This window comes from Odocoileus virginianus, chromosome 13, assembly GCF_023699985.2.
Source record: "Odocoileus virginianus isolate 20LAN1187 ecotype Illinois chromosome 13, Ovbor_1.2, whole genome shotgun sequence".
NCBI classification, from domain to species: domain Eukaryota; kingdom Metazoa; phylum Chordata; class Mammalia; order Artiodactyla; family Cervidae; genus Odocoileus; species Odocoileus virginianus.
This window is the reverse complement of record NC_069686.1, coordinates 8,085,003-8,101,695: the sequence shown is the minus strand read 5'-3', so window position 1 is coordinate 8,101,695 and position 16,693 is coordinate 8,085,003. Positions and strand designations below refer to the sequence as shown.

General features: G+C 42.4%; 1 protein-coding gene across 2 annotated transcripts in view; it reads right to left on the bottom strand.

The window, feature by feature from the left end:
• The window catches only part of FRZB (frizzled related protein), a 33,681-nt gene extending 25,583 nt beyond the window's left edge, over positions 1 to 8,098 (bottom strand). The window contains exons 1-2 of one of the 2 annotated variants that reach the window (XM_070475915.1): positions 7,949 to 8,098; positions 6,539 to 7,312 (exon numbers count right to left, since the gene is read on the bottom strand). In XM_070475915.1, coding sequence (XP_070332016.1) covers positions 6,539 to 7,016 — 478 coding nt within the window. In that variant the 5' untranslated portion in view covers positions 7,017 to 7,312; positions 7,949 to 8,098. Of the gene's footprint in view, positions 1 to 6,538; positions 7,688 to 7,948 lie in introns of those variants that run through there. The other variant, XM_070475914.1, reaches the window with a different exon arrangement.
• Positions 8,099 to 16,693: the final 8,595 nt, after the last annotated feature.

Below are 16,693 nucleotides of genomic sequence, written 5' to 3'. Positions count from 1 at the left end.
CTGGTATGTTAAAATCTATATCCTAGGGAATTTCCTGGTGACCTAGTGGTTAGGATTCTGGGCTTTCATCCCTGTGGACAGGGTTCAACCCCTGGTGGGAGAACTGATGTCCTGCAAGCTGTGCAGTGTGGCTGAAAACGAAAAAGAAAAAATAAGAAAAGGACATCCCTGGTGGTCCAGTGGTTGAGTCCGCCTGCCAGTGCAGAGGACAAGGGTTCAATCCCTGGTCCAGAAAGATTCCACACCCTGTGGGGCAACTAAGCCTGTGCACCACAACTACATGCTCGAGTCCACGCGCTGCACCTGATGAGCTGGTGCACCTACAGCCCATGCTCCAAAATAAAAGAAACCACTGCAATGACAGGCCCACGCACTGCAATGAGAGAGTAGCCTCCCTGGACACAACTAAAGAAAGCCCACGTCCTGCAACAGAGACCTAGTATAGCCAAAAGTTAAAAATAAATAAAAAATAAGAAAAAAGCTGTAGCCTAGGAAAATATGCACATGATTTATACAAAGATGATCTCTCTCTAAATTAAAAAAGTATACTGACCCACATTTAAAGTAATTGTTTAATGTCAACAGGTTGAAATAAAACTGAAAAAATTCTTCTCTTGGAAAATGAAAACCCCTTTAAAGCAGCCGATCCTAGGAGTTTGGAGTTTTCTTCTTTTATTCTTATTCATAGGAAAATGTTTCTACACTTTTTTAAAGTGCTTAGACATCAGCTGTTAGAATTATGAGAGAAAACCAAAGTTTTCTGATTATAAATAATCCCAAAAAAGCCTGTTTTCAGAAAGTTAAACTTAGGAATTCTAACAAATTATCCTAAGTTAAAATAGTGGGGATTACTAGCAGGTTTTAATGCCCCAAGGATTTGAAGTAGGTGTCATAGAGGTTTCCAGAAGAAGAGTTCTAAGAAGGAGTTGGGAAAAGAAGAGAGGGTTTTCCAAATAGAAAACAGCACGTGCCAGAGTCTGGGGTGAGAAACCAAAGCACTCGTGGGGTGGAGGGACCTACAAGCCTTCCAACAGGGCTAATGGAGTAGGGTAAGTAGGCAGAAAGGAAACCAGAGGGGCAAGAAGGCGTGAGATCATGAAGGCTAGCGGCACATCCCAGAAGATTTTAAAGGACAGCTTTGAATTTCAGAATGATCACCCTATTGGAACATGGAGGGGCCATACTGGAGGTCAGCAAGCCAATTATCATTCTAGCTCCACAATCCTTGGAAGAAATGGTGAGGTCCGAACAAAGAAAGCAGCATTAGAGAAGAAGGGGAGGGAACTGTGTTCAGAGTTGACCTAAAGCACCTGATACCGACTGAATGTGGGGGATAAAGAAAAGGCGGAAGCAAGGCTGCCTTCAGACCTGGAATATGGGTGGGTTGCCCCTTAACAATATAGAAAATACTAGGAGAGAACAGACCTGTGCAGGGAAGGACATGAGGAGTTCACTCTGGGGCCTGCAGAGACTTAGGCACTCAGGGATAGATAGGAGAGAAGAGAACGTATGTCCACTCCTGTCTCAGAAGTGCCGAGAAGTACTTATCTCTCATTCCTTGGAATTCATTGTCCAGAGCTGCCTTCTATTCTCTAAAGCCACATATAAATCAAAATACAATGAAAAAAAAGGTGCTACTGTAACTGAAATCTGATGGTCAAAGTGAAAGTCACTCAGTTGTGTCCACCTCTTTGCAACCTCATGGACTATACAATCCATGGAATTCTCCAGGCTGAAATACTGGAATGGGTAGCCTTTCCCTTTTTGAGGGGATCTTCCCAACCCAGGGATTGAACCAGGTCTCCTGCATTACAGGCAGATTCTTTACCAGCTGAGCTACAAGGGAAGCCCAAGAATACTGGAGTGGGTAGGCTATCCCTTCTCCAGCAGATCTTCAATCAAACCAGGGTCTCCTGCTTCACAGGCAGATTCTTTACCAACTGAGCTATCATGAAAGCCCTTCTGATGGTCAAAAGACACCAATTCTCTGTATAGTTAACGTCACTTGTTTCTTCTTAAGAGAGCAAGTATAACTTAGAACAGGTCCTGGTTTGAATCTTCTAATAATAGTTTTATGGACTTGGTTCACTTAGCTTCTCTATATGCCTCAGCTTCCCTCTCTGCAGATAGGAGTAATAGTACCTACCATGTAGTTATTATGAAAATTAAAGAAATTAATATGCATCACCCACATAGAACAGCACATGCCAAATACTAAGCGTTGTTAGTTCTTATTCTAACAGTGGCCAGTAATGACTCCTGGTCTGAGAATGATGTCTTCCCAATCACACTGCTGTTGTTTCACCCTTTTTCATTCACTTCGTATCACTATTTCTTTCACTCTTCACAGTCTCTACGTTAATGCCACAAAACTTGCTTAAGGTATAACTTTTTTTTTTGGCTGCAGCGTGCAGCTCCCTGACCAGGGATCGAACCCACGCCCTCTGCAGTGGAAGCACATAGTCTTAACCACTGGACCATCAGGGAAGTCCCTCAAAGTACAACATTAATGGCAAATCTGGGATTCCAACCAAGGGCCAAAACTCTAAAACTGGTTTTCTTTAAACTGAAGACATACAGCCAATTTTTAATCATTCAAAACTCTCTATCTGTATGGTGGTAATTGGTCTCCTCTTTCCATACACCTAGTAGGAGGAGAAAGGACAAATATAAGTTAGTCAATTTTGCTATGTGTAGCAAACAACTATTTAGAGTTTTGTGGAAACAAGATAGAAAAGAATTCTTAATATACAATTTGGAGACTACCTAAGATCCCATTACCACTGATAACTGTGTTAGCTATAAACATAATTTAATATCATTGTATTCTAAGGTACTCCTTCCTACTCCCATCCAGAGTGCCTTTCAAAATTTCACACAATGAAGTCTTACCCTAAAATTTCCATTTCTCCTTTCCATTCCATTTTCCTCCTCATATCACACTAAATAATTCTCCCTTCTTGCTACTTGGCCCCTCAAATATTTGTAGACCAGGGCTAAAGAAAAGGCTGCCTGTTCCCCAGAAAGTGGAGAAATTATTAAACAGCAGTGCATGCATGTGAAAGTTGGCACAGCTCTGCCAGGCGAGAGAGGGCTGGGAGAAATGTGCTGCGCAAGAGCTGGGTGACAGCAAAAAGCAGCAATAACTGAGGAGCGATTATAAAGCCCTTGGCGTGGTGACCCAGGGCGCAGTATAAACGGCTGTGAAATATCATACCATACATTTTCTTAAACACTCAATGTCTACATTTCTGAGATAAACTGTTTGTAATTAACAGACATCCGTCAAGCTCATTCTTTATTCCTGTTGCTCCCAAAGGGATTTGTTCTTGAGCCCGAGGTCCAGGTCAATTTGTGTAAAATGAAATACTAAGTTTATATTCAGAAGAAATAAGATTGGCCTACCCAGTGAGTTCTCAGTGTGAAGTTTGTTTCCCAGAGTTGAACTGACTAAAGCTCTAAGCTCTATCTGCATTTACCAACAGACTAGGTTTGTCCAAATAAACAAAAAAATAAATTTTAATAGCAATGATAATAACGGTAAAACAGCAATAGCAACAGCAGCAATTTGTTGAGGACTAACTATGCATGAGACACTACAGATGCTGTTTAACTTCATCTTCACCATCTCCGTGGGATGTAGACAGTATGTCCCCATGTCACAGAAAACTCTGCATTGGAGAAGCTATACATCTGCCCTATAGAAATAGCTGATATGAGGCAGAGTCAAGATTCAACATCTGGTCTTCCCCACTCCACGCCCATACCCTTTATTCATCATACAATATTAAATATTTGACTATTAACTGGCTGAATGAATAAATTGAAGTGAATTCACAGATAAAGCAGGTGTACATGCAGTCACAGGTCTAGAATAAATACAAAATGTAGAAAAAGAATAAATTTAATGTGAATTTATTAGTAATCATCAAGAGACTATATTTTCTGTATAAAAATATGCTTGTCCTTAATACTTCAAAACAAAAAGTAGACTGAAGCAATATTCCATTCAATAAAATTCTGCTTTGTAAAATGTCCTTGAACTTGTTGGTGGAGTCATAATATCCTACAAGGGAACAGATTTATATAAATGGTAGGATTTGAAAATCCTCTTGACATTGAAGGTATGTAAAAGGTGGTTCTATTTTATTCAGGGAGACCTCATTTTTATATTCTGCTAGATTCTAGGCATAAGACATAGGAACTCTGTTTATACTTAGAGGAAGGGGGAAAAAAAAAAAAACCCTGCTTCATGAACTATCATATCCCACTGAAGCAAGGCGCATATTGCATCGTAAATTAAACTGGCCACATGTGGTAGTTCTTAAGTAATTCCAGGTGCCTGATAGTTTGACCTAGCCTAGGGAATGTAATTTTCAGCAAGCTGCAGTCTTGGAAGCCAGGGGACCCTTCAGGCTAGAATCCACCACTCCATTCCCTCCCCCCTCCCCTTCAGCTCCCTCCTGCCCCCACCGTCTCTGATTCACACTGAGGGATACAGTAAGGGGAAGGGAGAACATCACTAACAAACGGCTCCAACTGCCACCTACCCCTAGTTTTTTTTCTAGCAAGGGCAACTGTCAGCAAAGCACATTATGGCCTTTTAAAGCAGCTTAGTAATCAGGTCCCAAGGACTGACAAATTGTTTCCATGCATGTCTTATTTGAGTGCGTCAATGAGGCAATTGTTCTACATTTGGCCCACGACGATAGGTAACTCAGGGACATTGAGGAAACTGCTTCCTATCCATACTGACCATGGCTTTTGAGAGCCACTAACCTTGCCAAACCTCTCTCAGTTGAGGTCCATCTCTAGGAGAGGTTTCAGAGCAGGAGGAGGAATGCATTTCAGTGTGAACCGTGGCCACCGCATTCCTAGCCCTTGGCCTGAGAAGAGTGTCTGCATTTAACTGATCTAAGTGCCTGACAGACCAGGGCAGCTCTCTCCCGGCATTTGTACAGCCTGTAACATTAATGGGTATAAAAGCTCAAGTGCTTTTTTAGCCCAAAGATAAATAAGAAATACATTTCTTTGTGATTATTTTAAACAATCAGTTGTTGGTTGATTATTAAAACCTAGACAACAATAGGTGTAGTAAAAGGTGATAAACTGAGGTGACCATAAAAAAAATCTGGAAATCTTTCTCTTCAGTTTGGTTTTGTAGCTATTTGTACAAGTACTTTTCCCTGCCCTAGTCCTCTGTGTTAAGTGGGTCACTGTGCACAGAAAGCATTTTTTCCAAATCAATTCCTTGACCAAGAACTGTTCACCTAGGAATGGAAGGACTTGGGCTTAGGCTGAGAAAGTTGAGAGGCAAAAGAAAAAGTTGATGCCCAAGAAATGAATAGAGAAGGAGGTATAAAGTCATCACACCTAAGGGCAGAGTTGATCTGGGGAGGGTGTGAAAGAGGACCAGTCATAAAAGCTTGGGTTTATATTTAAAGTATATGAAGGGTGAAATTTTCCAGTTTTGGGTAATCGGTAGGAATGACATTGAGTTAGAATTAAATGGACCATAATGAACTAGGTTTAGTTGGAGTCTTAAAGAGTTATGACTGTCCTAATTAGACCAAACACTAGTGAGAAAACAACTCGTGACTGATTCCATTTAACACAGAACTGTAATAAAGTTTTACAGTAGGGAAAGATTGAAATGAATCTCTGGTTGATGCACACAGAGAAAGGTACTGAAGACAAATTATTTGCAGAGCATAAGAGTGGGATAAGGGGTGAGATTAAAAATAACATTACATGAGTGTATGATGATAACATGCCTTAAATATAACTCCTTTCATCCATATGTCATTTACAAAATGACTTGAAGGCATGTGGGAATGTGAAAAGAGCCCAGCAATTTCACTTCACCAGTTCTGTGGCTGGAGCAAGTCTCAGAAGCTAATTAGCAGTGCATAGCAATGTTTCACAGCTATTTCAGTCTGGAATGGAAGAACAATTTATCTCATTGAAAGGAGGGGGAAATTTAAGGTGAAGGTAATTGCTCAAATTGGATGTTGAGCAAACGCATAGCACTAACGTCTGTGGGTTGGGGTAAGGTTACTGAAGCTATATTGGCATTTTTAATGATAAGAAGAAAACGGTGCTTCAGTCTTCTATTTTCACCATACAGTCTTTACAAGTAGCTAAACACAAGGGATACAGAAAACTGATGGCTGAGAACGCAAAAAAGTTCAGTGATTATAAACAAATTAAGGTAGGAAAACAGCACCCTATATGTGGTTACTAGGACATGTAAAGAGTGGAAGTGAAGGGGCAGTGTTGAGCAGAAGTGTGATGGGAGTGGAATGAACTTGAGTGTTTTAGAAAGACAGATCGCCTATAAGAATAGAGTGCATCGGTTTAGAAGGGAGGTGAAAAGAGAGAAAAAAGGCACGGTGTTCGATAGAGGCGTAATTAAGACAGAGATGAAGCGAAGTGATCCGAATCCACAGAACCAGAGTAGAGGGGAGTAACGAGGACTCCGAGAAGCGAGCGGTTGGAAGCAGGGGCGAGGGGGCAGGCGGGGCAGCGTCGGACTCACCGGCTCCGTCTGCAGTGACGATGGCCTCCGGAGAGATGCACACGCCGCGGTCATAAACGGGCAGCTCCTCGCAGGCCAGGCTTTCCGGCCACGAGTGGCGGTACTTGATGAGGATGGGCTCGCAGCCCTGCCGGGCCCGCTCGCACACAGACTTGCAGGGCTTGATGGGTTCGTGCTGGAAGTCAATGGTGCAGATGGGCGCGTACATGGCACAGAGGAAGAAGAGCAGATCCGGGCTGCAGTGGGTGCCCAGCAGACCCTCGAACTGCTCGATGGCCAGGATGGCGTTGGCCTGGGTGCTGTGGTGCAGGTGGTTGGGCATCTTAGTCATGTTCCAGGGCAAGGACTTGCACAGGGGGATGCGGACGGGCTCACAGGCGGCCGCCCGAGCTCCGGGCGCGCGGAGCAGGCAGAGCGCAGCCAGGGCGAGTAGCCCGGCCGGCAGCGGCAGCATCCCTCCCCGGCTGCCGCAGACCATGATCTCGGCAGGATGGGGCAGGGTGCAGCAGTGCGGAGAACGCCGAGAGGCCCGCTCCGCCGTCTCCTCCTCCCACCCTGGAAGTGGACACAATGATATGAGAGCTTCTCCTCCCCCGGCAATCTCACAGCTTCCTTGGATCAAATTCCCCCAATGGGGTCCCAAAAGCTGCGCCGAGCGCCAGCCGCCGCCGCCCCTGCCGCTCCTGCCTCTCCGGCTGCTCTTTCCCGACGTCTAAGCCTTCTGGGGCCGCGGCATCTATTTAATTCCTCGCGCTCTCTGGCAGAAGCGTCCGACTTCGCAGATGAGACGAAAACAAGCGGAACCGAGGGAGAAATAAAAACAAAAGTAGAATTCAGCTAAGGTAGTTGGAGCTCTGGGGAGTCACGTCCCCTGGATTACAAAAAGGTGCTAAAAGAAGCATGAAAGTCTCCCAAGTGAGGAGGAGGACGGGGGTGGAGGAGGGGGACGAGAGGGCAGACTCCTAAGGCAGGACTAGGGTGCAGTAAGAGTTTGCAAGTCTGATAGGCTGAGCAAAAAGACCCAGCTGCGAGTCTTCGGTGAGAGCTGCGGCTGCTGCAGCGACCGCCGCTGGCAGGAAGGGACCCGTCCGAGGAGCCGCGACGGGAGGTCTGCGCCTCGGATCCGCGGCTCTTCGCTTTCCTGCCTCCGGGAGCGAGAGGCAGCCCCGCCCCCAGCGCCAGCTCCCCTTCCCGGGAAGGGGTCTGTGGTTTGGAGGCGGAGGAAGGAGAAGCCTGCAAAAGCAGAGAGGATGCGATAACCCTAGACAGAGCGGACTAGAGACGACCCACACCCCGGAGCACCGCAACCCCCTACCCCCCGCCCCAAAGGAGAGCCCCCAGCCTCGCACGGAAGAGCCCACCCCAAATCTCCACGAAGGAGTGCCCCCACTTCCCTACTTGGGAACCCACCCGAGCCCCACGCTCCCTGGAGGTATTTTCTTTAAGCAACTTCGAGCCTCGCCTCTGTGATTACCGGCTCTGCAGGAAGACCTGAGGGGGAAGACTTAACCAACGTCACTTGAAAAATGTCCAAGTGTCAGAAACAGGGACCCCTGCAGCGATGATGGAACCTTATCAATCCAGAACTCCTGACTACAGAGGTCTGCATTTTTAATAACTAGGTGGTGGCGGGGTGTGGGGGACCGGGGTAGGGGGATGTGGGGGTGTGGGCGGAAATCGCCTTTCATAAAAAGAGAAGAAACGCTGTACATAATTACTAATAGGCCACGAGAAGCAAGTAACAGGTCTTTTTTTCTTTTCATTTTTATCTTTTGCACTGCAGAATTAAAACTTTTGAGTTTTGCATTTTAAGCTTCAAAGTGAAAACTGCTTTAAAGTACTTGGGCTTCCCTCACCCACCCACCCCTGATTTTACTAAAATAAAATGGCACTTATTAACTCTTCTACCAATAAATTCACCTCACACTTGAGACAAACGAGTAGGAAAATTACACCACACTGGTAATGATAATGATGATAAGGATAACAATAAAATCCTTTCCATCCAAATGAGCTCAATCCAGAAAAGAAAATGGAAAACAGATCCCCTCCTGGTGCTCCTTCCACTAATGAGCTTCCTCTTTCCCTCCCTCTCCCCCTCCCTCCCTTTTCAGGGCAGATTGTAAATGGAATGACTTGCAGAGGCCCCCCTACCCTGCCCTTTCAATGGGAAATCACTGAGCAAAAAGATTGCAGAATGTCAGAAAACACAGCCTTCACTAAGAGAAGGAAACAAACCCTAAACCAAAACAGGAAGTCACCTTTGCTCTGCCTCGCTGAAACATTTGGAGGCTTTAATCCGGCCATTTCTCACAGTCAGTAACAAGCAGACAAAAGATGCTTCCACTTTAGAGAACCCAGTGAGATGGTTTCCATTCCCCAGCCTTGACATGACAGCACTTATAAAATGTCAGTGCTAACTTGAATTTATGGAATTTTATCTCTAAAATGACCATAAACAGCCATTTGGGACTGCAGTAAATTATTTCAGGAGGAAGTTTCTTCCACTTAGGAGAAGAAGAAAAAAAAAAAACACAGATGTTAGATAGGGAGCAAACTTTGCCTGGTCTATGATTATTTTGTATCATTTAACAAAAGTAACCCAAAAATTATATAAATAAATTAGATAAAAAAAGATGTAGCAAGTAACATCTAGGGGAAGAAACGAAAGCAGTCAATATTACAGCATTAGTGGGCTCTGTAAAGAAAATGAAGGTGGCATTTTCAATAGTTTAGAAGTGAGGAGTAGATACAATAAATTGTTTGATAAATATATGTTTCTATTCATCTTATATCTTAACAGCATGAGAAAAAGAATGAGCCAGTTGTTTTAACGGTTCTACAATTATCTGAAATAAAGTGTTTAACTTCTCTTGCACAAAAGTCAAATATCTCCTTTGTCTAACATGTACCCTCACAACATTTTTCTAATCCAAATTTATCTTTGTCAAAATCTAAAATAAATTTCAGTGCTTCCCAGAAGCCTTTTAGAAAATTTTTGAAAGTAGAGTTGATTTACAATGTTGTGTTACTTTCTGCTATACAGCAGAGATTCATATATATGTATATATTCTTTTTCCTATCCTTTTTCATTATGATTTGTTACAGGATATTGAATGTGGCTCCCTGTGCTATTCAGTAGGGCCTTGTTGTTTATACATTCTATATACAACAGTTTGCATCTGCTAATCCCAATCCATTCCTCCCCCAACTCCCGTCCCCTTGACAACTACAAGTCTGTTCTCTATGTTTTTGAGTCTGTTTTTGTTGTATAAGTAAGTTCATTTGTGTCATGTTTTAGGTTCTACATATAAGTGATATCATGTAGTACTTGTCTTTCTGATTTACTTCACTTAGTATGATAGTCTGTAAGTACATCCATGTTGCTGCAAATGGCAATAATTCAGGTAATATTGCATTCTTTTTTATGGCTAAGTAGTATTCCTATATATACTATATATATTTTTATATATATAAAACACATCTTTTTAATTTATTCAACTGCCTGTGGACATTTAGGTTGCTTTCATGTCTTGGCTACTGTAAATAGTGCATGTATCTTTTTGAAGATCAGTTTTTAGTTTGTTGTTGTTTTTAGTTTTTTTCTGGATTTTCTGGATTTAGTTTTTTTCCTCAAGAGTGGGATTGCTGGATCATATGTTAGTTCTATTTTTAGTTTTTTTTAAGTTACCTTCATACTGTTTTCCTAGTGCTTGCACCAACTTACACTTTCACCAACAGTGTAGGAAGGTTCCTTTTTCTCCATACCTTCTCCAGCATTTTTTGTTTTCAGACTTCTTAATGATGGCCATTCTGACCTGTATGAGATGGTACCTAATAGCAGTTTTGATTTGCATTTCTCTAATAATTAGCAATGTTGAGCATCTTTTCATACACCTACTGGCCTTCAGAAGCTTTTTTGAGTACCCTGCCTGGTTCCGTTCATTTTTCTAGTTAGTTCCCCTTGAACATCATTCATTTTTTTTTTTCCAAATTATTCTTTAGCACTTGCCAATTTATTGGTTCAAAAAATTTTCTTCATTATTCCATCTGAGTATGCTCTGTCTTTCTAAATAGTAGGTATTTCTTTTTTAAGAAGAGATTTCATGGGACTTTCCTGGTAGCCGAATGGTTAAGAATCCACCGGCCAATGCAAGGGATGTGGGTTCAATCCCCAGTCAGCGAATTAAGATCCCACATGCCATGGGGCAACTAAGCCCGTGTGCCACATCTAAGACCCAACAGAGACAAATAAATAAACAAATTTTTTTTAAAAAAAGAAGAGATTTCATCTTCTATTTCTTTTGAAATAGTCATTTAAGAAATGTTGGCTGATGGAACTTGGAATGCAGTATTTTAAATATTAACATATACATATCTTATAGAGAAGTACAATACAAACTGAGTAAATTACAATAGCCAAGTTTGAAAAGTAGGCTGTGGGAACATGAAAGAAACAAATGAGACATGGCATAATTTCCACTAGTGGATGAGCTGACCCCCCCAAAACTGAGTGCTTTCAAATTGGCCCACACTAGAGCCAACTCATTGGAAAAGACCCTGATGCTGGAAAAGACTGAGGGTAGGAGGAGAAGGGGGTGACAGAGGATGAGGTGGTTGGATGGCATCATCGACTCAATGGACATGAGTTTGAGCAAACTCTGGGAGATAGTGAAGGACAGGGAAGCCTGGCGTGCTGCAGTCCATGGGGTCACAAAGAGAAAATTAAAGGAAGGTTGAAACCTGGTGCCCCAGAGGAAATAGGTCTTAGGTAATTTGTTTCTCTTAGATTCCATTTTACACTGTTTTATTTAACCAGCGTTTAACTGAGAGAACACTGATCTTTGTGTAAAACTGCTCCTGGACTTGCACAAGAAAGACAGCTTGAGGCATTTCTCCCTATCTGGTGAAGAAATCTCAAGGTAGATAATCTTTGGGCCACACAGAAGGGGCTGGAGAATTATAACTTTTAAATGATATTTTGATGGGCATAGCTCTAGGGATCTTTAACAACTCACATATTAAAACTAAGGATGAAAATCAGAGTTTTATGCAGTGGATTTTATATTTGAGGAAGTCATTAAGATGGTAAATGCAACTTATTGATACCAATACCTTGCTGGAAAAGATCTTATGAAAAGCAGATTCCAGGCCTTCGAAGGGCTCCCCAAGGCTCATCCAGGTGTCTCTTCCAGGGATGAGGGCACTTCAGAGTAATCTTGTGGCACCCAGCTCTCACAGCCCCCTCGAACCTAGTTCAGCCTGTGGATCAATTCAGGGCTCAATGACTGCTTAGAAACTACATCCATACATAGTTACAGCCAATCAGTCCTCTTAAAATGCCTCCGGCACCACAGTAAGTGCCATTCCATTTAACTTCCTGACAAGGGTTCCTGTGGAGACATCAGAAAAAGATCTTGTTAGACGTTATCACTGTGAAATAGTCATTTTTCGAAAATTTAAGTTTGGCCAATTAAAACAATTTTTGCAATATCTTGTTTTGTCAATCATTTAAATTTTAACATTATTTTCATCTGTTAAATACACTTTAAACTTATCCCAGGAGCAGTCTGTAAGGCTGTCCACATCTGTCCTGTTAAGGAAATGTGCGGGGCCAACGTGTGGAGTAACTAACAACCAGGCCAGCTCAGACACTGAGCAATCGGAATGACTGCAGCCATTCATTCTGGACGAGCTGAGCAAGGAGACCCGGTGCCCGGGAGCAAGGGGACGAGTCTTTTTTAAGCACTTACTACGAGTGAGGCAGGTAAACCACACCATGCTTTGCAGGAGATATAGGTTCCATAGATGAAGAAACTGAGGCTCAGAGCAAAAAAGGAATTTCCCAAAGCTTCCACAGCTGGCTAAGGGCCTGTCAGAAGCAGGACTTGAGTCCATGCTCTTCACAAATTCAACAATCCTGCTTCTTCCTGGGCAGAAAGGAGCTGGGAAATGGGAAAGACAGACAGGACTCTCTGTGAGCCTGGGTCTCTGTCTGAACCCAGCCATACTGGTTGTCAGGCTCCGGCTCTGCTGCCCAGGAATAGAATGCAAAGCCTTGAGCTCCAAACAGGGAGAACTTCCTGCTTTGTGGTCTCTGCCTGAGCTATTCTGCAGACCTCGTAATTTCTTTTTGGGAAGATCTGACCTTTCCAGTCTCCAAGCAACCCAATAAAACCCCCCACCTGTTAGCTATATCAGCATCAGGGCAGAGAATCTCAAACTGTAATGTGCAACAGAATCCCCTCCAGGGCTTCTGAACACACAGACTGCTGAGCCCCATTCAGAGTTTCTTACCTGGTAGTTCTGGGGTAAGGCTTGAGAATTTGCATTTCTAATGAGTTCCCAAGTGATGCGGATACTGCTGTCCAGGAACAGTGAATATCACTGTTTTTAATTAGGTATTAGCTCTGATTTACCTTTAGCAAACTTTACATGCTAAAGAGATTTCATGATTTTTATCTCCTGGTTATAAAGCAGCCTAACAGCTAATGATACTCTGAAGAGAGGACTAGATGCCTCAGTTAGTTATTCAAAGGCTGTCCTCAGAGCCCCAGTGAGGCCTGACAATGAAATCAGCTGGCATTCTGACCCCAATGCACTTTCCTAAAGGAAAATAGCACCACTCCACTCTGATTGCAACAAAAGAACAATAGATCCAGCCTCAAAGAAGTTCCAGAAGGAACCATAGTATCTCAGTAAATGAATGAAGCTCAGCCATATAACCCACCCACCTGTTCCTCCTCCTTCACCTCCCATCCCTTCCTATCTTAACTTGAAGAGAAAACTCAGAGATAAAATCATTTATGTAAAGTCATGAACTCAGTTACTAGTGGTTAAATGTGCCTGGCTCAATATACTTTCTCTTTACGCCATCCTCTTCTCTATTGAAAGTGTGTATGTTTTTCATTCATTTAACACCAAGTGCCTGTAGAAAGTATATCAGTTTACACAATCCCTTAAAATCTTACAAACCTTCCAAACAGCTTAAAAGGATTTGGGAATCCAGAAGAGAAGGTATGGGACACTTCCAAGGAAGCCTCCTCGCCCTCCCTGTACCTACTGTCAGTTGAAACCCAAATGATCATGGATTTCTTTCTAATCTCCCTTCAACGAAATTTAACTGCAGGTGATTTCCAGAATACCTCTTCTATCATTTTACTCTTGAATAGACATACATGTTTTGCTACATCTTTCATCTTATTATGTGAGTGAGTGAGTGAGTGAAGTCGCTCAGTCGTGTCCGACTCTTTGCAACCCCATGGACTGTAGCCTACCAGGCTCCTCCCTCCATGGGATTCTCCAGGCAAGAGTACTGGAGTGGGTTGCCATTTCCTTCTCCAGTATTCTATCCGTAGAAGACTTGAATTACTCCTCAGTTCCCTCCCTTACGGTGATGGAGAAGTCAAGTAGCACACACGTCATTGCAACCTTATTTATAAACAACTGGGCAACTGACTGTAACCATCAAGGCCACATTAGAAAATGGCATTAAAATGACCCCCGCAAAAAAATTTAAAAAAATTTTAAAAAAATGACCCCCGCAAGATTAGAAATCCTTCCAAAATAATCAATAAGAAGCAATAACCCAGGAATTCCTTCACAGTCCGGTGGTTAGGATTCCACACTTTCACTGCTGAGGGCACAGGTTCAGTTCCTGGTCAGATAATCCCGCTAGTCCTCTGTCATCTGTGATTTGTTAAATGTGAGCTGTACATATCATATTTAAGCTGGACGATGACTCAGTCTCTTCCATAGTTATATAAATAATGAGAACATGATTCTGCCAGCTTGGCAACTATATCAATTACGAAAGACAGAGAATTTTTTAAAAAAATATTTCTTTAGTTTTGAAGAATAAATGCTCACCAGAACATCAGAAATAGGTGTTGAAAGATTTCTACAGAGATAGGGACAGAAAATCAGCCATTTCTTTCCCTTGATCAATTAGATCATCAGGTTTTTACCTTTATCAGGCCAAGGGAAAGAATGGCTGATTTTCTGTCCCTATCTCTGTAGAAATCATCCAGATACTTTTAAGCTTAGACATTTTGTAAATCCTTCATCTCTCTTGATAGACATTCAGAGTTTGACTAGTTTTTACTCGTAATGGTCAAACAAAAACAAATTAATTCTTTAAATATTTTGTAAGAGTGAGAAATAGCGTCCCTTTTCTTAGATTTCCTTTCTTCTCAATTTTGAAACTAAAACCATTTAAATTTGTAAGCTTTGAATGAAAACAAATTCTAGGTGTTTAAGAGGATCTTGTAGTAGAGTGCCCACTGGAGTCCATTTATACTGTTTTATAAACAACATAAATATTCTAATGTTTTTGACTATGATAATAGTGATGGTGATTAACACAATGACAGCATAGCTATCAAGGTCTAGAATATTGTGTCTAATTGGACCAAAGTAAACGGGATACAGAGGAAACAATGAAACTTCTTTTTGGCAGTGGTGAGGAAGTAGAATATAATCTCTGAAGTTTAAAAGAATATTGTTATTCTGGAAAATGTCATTCATCCATTCATTCATTGAACACGTATTGCTGCCTTCTAAGTGCTGGTTTTAAGCTGTGGAGATGATACAATAAGTCTGGGCCATCATAAAATGTACAGTGTTATAAGTTTTCTTTACAAAATGGAAAGAACTGTATAATGGTTGGTCCTATATCATAACTGAGGAAAGACTAAGTTATAACATTATGTTATAGCAAAGAAGATTTACACTAGATCTGAAGGATATTCTAGGTTGAGGTTGATAAAGTCCTGAAATTGGTTCCTTAGTGTAGAAAGAGAAAACACCTTTGTCTTCCAGGGGTTTAGATGACACCACCTTATAAGCTGGGCTGGAAGAAGCACAAGCTGGAATCAGTTGCCGGGAGAATTTATCAATAATCTCAGATATGCAGATGACACCACTCTTATGGCAGAAAGTGAAGAGGAACTAAAAAGCCTCTTGATGAAAGAGAAAGAGGAGAGTGAAAAAGTTGGCTTAAAGCTCAACATTCAGAAAACTAAGATCATGGCATCTGGTCCCATCACTTCATGACAAATAGATGGGGAAACAGTGTCAGACTTCATTTTTGGGGGCTCCAAAATCACTGCAGATGGTGATTGCAGCCATGAAATTAAAAGACGTTTACTCCTTGGAAGGAAAGTTATGACCAACCTAAATAGCATATTAAAAAGCAGAGACATTATTTTGCCAACAACAGTCTGTCTAGTCAAGGCTATGGTTTTTCCAGTGGTCATGATGGATGTGAGAGTTGGACTGTGAAGAAAGCTGAACATCAAAGAATTCATGCTTTTGAACTGTGGGGTTGGAGAGGACTCTTGAGAGTCCCTTGGACTGCAGGGAGATCCAACCAGTCCATCCTAAAGGAGATCAGTCCTGGGTGTTCATTGGAAGGACTGATGCTGAAGCTGAAACTCCAATACTTTGGCCACCTCATGCAAAGAGTTGATTCATTGGAAAGACTGATGCTGGGAGGGACTGAGGGAAGGAGGAGAAGGGGACGAGATGTTTGGATGGCATCACCGCCTCGATGGGCATGAGTTTGAGTAAACTCCGGGAGTTAGTGACGGACAGGGATGCCTGGCGTGCTGCGATTCATGAGGTCACAAAGAATCAGACACAATTGAGCGACTGAACTGACTGACTGACTGACCTTATAAGCAGAACCACAAATATCACTGTTTTCTTCAGATGGGCCCCAAACTTGAAGAGGAAGGAGGAGGCCTGGGAGGTGATGCTTTAATAGAAATGGCAGGTGGAAAATGAGTTAAGTTGGCATTTTTTATAGTACCTGTAAACTTCTCTTGAAAAACTACTTACATTTCCCTAACTTATTTTCTGCTTGGTATATGATCATGGGTGACCTCAGCCTGCAATGGTTTGGAGTGGTGCTTGGGCTCCCCGTCAAAGACTGAAGCTGAGTGGTGTTGGTGAGAGCACCAGATCCTAGCCACTAGACCAGTGGTCCGTGACAAGGGCTCTGGCCCTTTGGCTTTGCAGAAAAGAATTCCCATAAGATGGAAAGTACTGAAACAAGAATTTATTAAGAGGAAAAAGAGTACAATACGTGTGGATAGACAGGCAGACTCAGAGGGAGAGTCCCCAAGTTGCACCCTCGTGGAAGTCTGAATTACT